This window comes from Apis dorsata, unplaced genomic scaffold (assembly GCF_000469605.1).
Source record: "Apis dorsata unplaced genomic scaffold, Apis dorsata 1.3 scaffold_295, whole genome shotgun sequence".
Classification (NCBI taxonomy): Eukaryota; Metazoa; Arthropoda; class Insecta; order Hymenoptera; family Apidae; genus Apis; species Apis dorsata.
Window position 1 is genome coordinate 124,415 of NW_006263570.1, and position 5,168 is coordinate 129,582.

Below are 5,168 nucleotides of genomic sequence, written 5' to 3' on the forward strand. Positions count from 1 at the left end.
AATTAAAATATATAATAATTTATTTTATTTATCATAATTAATTTATTTATTCATTTATTTTTACTAATAAATTTACTAATGACTTAAAAAAAGTTTTCTTTATTTTTTGTTTTATTAATATTTTATTTTATAAATATATTTATAAATATTTTTAGTTTTATTTATTTTATATTTTATATTTTTTAGCGTGTGGGTGACAATATAAGTGAATAATGGTTAATATACCTCCGCATTATAATAATGAAGAAGATGTCCTAGATGCTATCAGGCAGCATCAAAATTACTGTGCCTATTGCATGTTTAGACGATATTACGAATTTTATCGAAACATTCCATTAGAAGATAGACAAAGATTTTTACTAATTCCAGAAGACGAAATGCAACAAATAGAAATACTTTATCAAAATACAAATTTTCAAAATATAGGTGAAGAAATATTAGAAACACAAAATCATGAAGAGGAATCTATAGATCGATAAATTGTTTTTTTTTATATTTTATTTGTAAATTATTTCATTTCTCTATTTAATAATTGATATTGATATTATTTAAATAAAATGCAATTTTTTTTGTAATATATATAATTAGAATAAAGAAATATTTACAAATAAAAACGATATATATATTGTTATATTATTTAAATTAATTAGAGTGACATTCAGAATCATAGAAAATTTGTTTAATCATTCAAATCATTTCAAATTCATATCAAACTATGTTTTATTTGTTTCTGAAAATAATATAATAATAATAATATAATGTAAATATATTATTTATAAATTATTATATATAAAATATTTTATAAAATGTACATTATAATTGTAAAATTAAAATTTTTAATTCCTCATTACTTCAGTTTTTAATGTATAAAAATGTATATTTATAAAAACATAAATGTATACATATATTTAAAATATCACTATAAAAAATTATCACAAATAAGTTAACATTGTATTTTGTTTTAAATAAATAAATTTTACTTAAATGCTAAATTCTAAATTTATTTTATTCCTTCAATTAAAACTTAATTTAATTCTTATATATATATATATTTTTTTTATTATATATTGCACTCATGTCATATACTATTTGTCAAAAATTTTTTAATAATTTCTGTGCTTCTTGTTTGGCATTACGATCATCATCATTTTTTGCAGGATAGTCTACAGTCATTTTTAAATATTTCAAAGCTTTTTCTTTGTTATTCAATTTTAAATATGTTTTACCTAACATTAATAAATTCTGGCTATAAAAATTAGGTTCAATTTCTTCTGCACTTTCAAAATATTTTAATGCTTCCTCAAAAGATGAGGATGGTGGTTCTGCAAATATTACTGATGCAATTTTTCTTTGATACCATGTTAAATCAGCAATTTGATAACACCAAGAACCTAACATATACATAAGTGTTGGTTCTTTTGGATTTAATTCTATTGCTCTCTGCAATATTAAATATTTATATTTCCTTACTATATTATATATTAATTAATCAAATATTTAAAAATATAACATAAAATATACCAGCATATGTTTTTTTATATTATATGATTCTTTTATTTGAGCTTTCATTCCTTCATAAAGAGTCTTAGAATTAAGAAGAATTGATGCCCATTTATGGGCAACCCAATGATCTTCTTTTATTTTAATAGCATCGAGTATTAAATAACAAGCTTCAAAAATTAATTTTTTTCCATCTATCTCATTAGCATTCTTGGACATTTTATACATTGCTCTACATAAACGCCATATAATTTCAACATCGCCACTATCCTATAAAAATTTATAGTTTTATTTCATAAATATATGTATTTTCAATATAAAGATATAATTACTTTATAATTTATTAAAAACTTATATATTTCCTGATATTGTTCTTGATCATACAATGCATCAGCTTTTGCTATTAAAACTTCTTTTGTAGTTATAATTGTTTCGTTTTCACCTTTTATTTTTTTGAAACCCCAAAGAGCCATGGCAGTAAATGAAGGCAAAGTATATAATTTTTTTACTAATATATGTTGATTGTTTCTCTAATAATAAAAACTAATGAAATATTTCTATATAATATATTAATATTTTTATAAAATATTAATAATAATAAATAATTTTACACTTACAATTTATAAAAAATAATCATTTTATCACGATAGAATTAATAATGATTAAAAATAGAAAATTTTTCTGATTGCAATAAATATTAAAAATATTATTCAATAAGAAAAAATTAATAAAAAATAAAATCGAACTTAGATATAATTCCAAACCTTTCGTGATAACTGAAAACTTCTATGAACAAATGATTTTTGTGATATTTTTATATGTCTCACAATAAATAATCCTTTCCGCAGCGACATTTTTTTAAATTATATTTTATATATTTTTAAATTATACAGAAAAAAATAAAAAATTTATATGATATATAATATTTATAAATATATTTAGTAACGATAACAGAACATTTCAAAAGTTCCACGTCACATTTACATATAGATAACATACACAATTCCAGCAGCCTGTCATACAGATTAATATATATCAATATGTATTAAAATTTGCTATTTTTAATTTAATTTATCATAATATTATATATTTTCAAAAATATATAATTTTATATTTATAACAAATGTAAATTAATATTTTTAAATATTAAATCATTTTGGCTTTCATTAAACAATATGCAGTATTAAAAATATAATAAAAAAAAACTATAAAATTATTTATTGTTTTTTGAATAATAACATATATTTTTAATACATTTTAATATATAAAATATATATAATATATATTTTGATATATTTTATCGATGCAAAACCAATGCAAAATTGTAGTTTCATCACAAACAAAATATTGAATAGATTTACTACCTTATTTTATTTAGATCATATATGATCTAAGTTCTAATATCTAATATATATATATATATGATCTAAGGGATTTTACATCTGAATTACTGATTGTGTAAAAAATTAAATTCAATAACATAAATTAAATATAAGATATTTGTATCATATGCAACATTATATTTGTAACGCACATAACTCTGTAATTTCAATTCAATCTGAATTGATAATATTGCATATAATATGAGAATGACGAAGATTTCTCAACTTAAATAACAAAAATACAAATCTATTTTATTTCTAATCTATGGTTTCATGATATTGGTTTCATATTGATAAGATTTAAATATATATAGTTTTATTGTTTACTTTTAAAAAGCACGTGCAAGCATGATATAAACAAAGCATGATATAGTAAAGAAGTTAATTATACAGTAAAAAAGAAAAGTTATAATATTTTATTAAATCGTTGTTAATATTTTCTTATTATTAAAATTGAAAAATATAAAAATGTTTTCGCGTATTGCAAAACCTTTTTATCTTTACTCAGCCGGTATAAGCATTATTGGTGGTGCATATTTATTAAAGTAATATATTTATATTTGTGTACTTATATTTGTATACTTTTTCTATAATCCTTTAATTTTTTAGTATTAATAATGTGTACACAATGTGTAAATTGATATATTTATTATTATTATAGATAAAACTAAAATTATATTTTATTCCATTAGTTTTATTTACGTTCTTTTCAGAGATTATCTTAGTGGAAATTTATATGATAATACTGATAAATTAAATGATAAAGTAGTTATTGTAACAGGAGCAAATACTGGAATTGGTAGAGAAATAGCTCGTGATTTAGCCAAACGAGAAGCTAAAGTTATAATGGCTTGTAGAGATATGGATAAATGTGAAATTGTATTAATATTATTATTATTATGTTTGTTATTTTTGTTATTATTCATTAATAAAAGAGACAAAATAAAATATTAAATTGATGATGATAATAAAAATAATTTTAATTAATAAAAATCAAAATCTATAAATTTCTTTTTTATTTTTCTAGGCACGTCGTGATATTGTAATAGAAAGCAAAAATAAATTTGTTTATTGTAGGGAATGTGATTTAGCATCTCAAGCAAGTATTAGAGATTTTGTAAAGCAATTTAAACAAGGTATAATTTGTGTTAAGATATAAAATTAAATTAAGCATAACAATGTTTAATATATATATAATTATATAGAATAATAATATAGAATAATTATATAGAATAGAATTAAATATATATATGTATATATTTTTATTTATTTATATGTATATATATTTATTTATTTATATTTATATATATATATATAACATTGTATTTATATATACATATAACAAATATATGCAACATATTTAATGCATTTTTAATTCTATTATAGAACATAACAATCTTCACATTCTCATAAATAATGCAGGAGTAATGAGATGTCCTAAGAAACATACTAAAGAAGGAATTGAAATGCAATTTGGTGTAAACTACTTAGGACACTTTTTATTAACAAATTTGTTATTAGATGTTTTAAAAAGTTCTGCACCATCAAGAATTATAAATGTTTCAAGTAGTGCACATAAACGTGGAAAAATTAAATTGGATGATTTAAATAGTGAAAAAAATTATGAGCCGGGTGAAGCATATGCACAAAGCAAATTAGCTAATATTCTGTTTACAAAAGAATTAGCAAATAAATTAAAAGGTATATTATAATTATATTGTAAAATAATATTTAAATTTGAATAATAATAATAATTTAATCATTGAACAATCATAAATATATTCTTCTTTTTGTCATTTAGGAACTGGTGTTACAGTAAATGCAGTACATCCTGGCATAGTACGCACAGAAATAATGCGACATATGGGAATTTATCAATACTATTTTGGTAGATTGCTCACAGATTTATTAACATGGATATTTATAAAAACACCTTTAAAAGGAGCACAACCGATTTTATTTGTTGCAATAGATCCATCTTTGAATGATGTGACTGGAGAATATTTTGTGTAAGAATTTTCATATATTTACAATTTAAAATATTATTATAAAAAATTTATTTTAAATATAAATTTAATATCATATATATATATTTTTGTTATAGTAATAATAAAGTAGCAGATGTTTCAAGTGAAGCAAAAAATGATCAAATTGCAAGATGGTTATGGATAGTTAGTGAAAAATGGACTAAATTAAATTATGTGTAAATTGATTTAAATATAATAAAATTTATAAAATTTATTAAAATTTACTGTTGAAATTTCTTTCAGATTATTAGCTAAATTA

General features: G+C 19.6%; 2 protein-coding genes across 3 annotated transcripts; one reads left to right on the forward strand and one right to left on the reverse strand.

The window, feature by feature from the left end:
• Positions 1–1,078: 1,078 nt before the first annotated feature.
• LOC102680524 (regulator of microtubule dynamics protein 1-like) lies at positions 1,079–2,498 on the reverse strand. 2 transcript variants are annotated; one of them, XM_006617227.2, is made up of 4 exons: positions 2,265–2,498; positions 1,833–2,030; positions 1,522–1,770; positions 1,079–1,440 (listed from the first exon to the last, which is right to left on the reverse strand). In XM_006617227.2, the coding sequence occupies exons 1-4, from the start codon at positions 2,352–2,354 to the stop codon at positions 1,093–1,095; spliced, it is 885 nt and encodes a 294-aa protein (XP_006617290.1). In that variant the 5' UTR covers positions 2,355–2,498; the 3' UTR covers positions 1,079–1,092. The 2 variants fall into 2 exon arrangements, with proteins under 2 accessions (XP_006617290.1, XP_006617291.1); XM_006617228.2 differs by having other exon boundaries at positions 2,118–2,497.
• A 714-nt stretch (positions 2,499–3,212) lies between these two features.
• Positions 3,213–5,123, forward strand: LOC102681123 (retinol dehydrogenase 13-like). Its single transcript, XM_006617232.2, has 6 exons — positions 3,213–3,427; positions 3,596–3,761; positions 3,910–4,018; positions 4,269–4,583; positions 4,684–4,891; positions 4,987–5,123. The coding sequence occupies exons 1-6, from the start codon at positions 3,351–3,353 to the stop codon at positions 5,087–5,089; spliced, it is 978 nt and encodes a 325-aa protein (XP_006617295.1). The 5' UTR covers positions 3,213–3,350; the 3' UTR covers positions 5,090–5,123.
• The last annotated feature ends 45 nt before the right edge of the window (positions 5,124–5,168 follow it).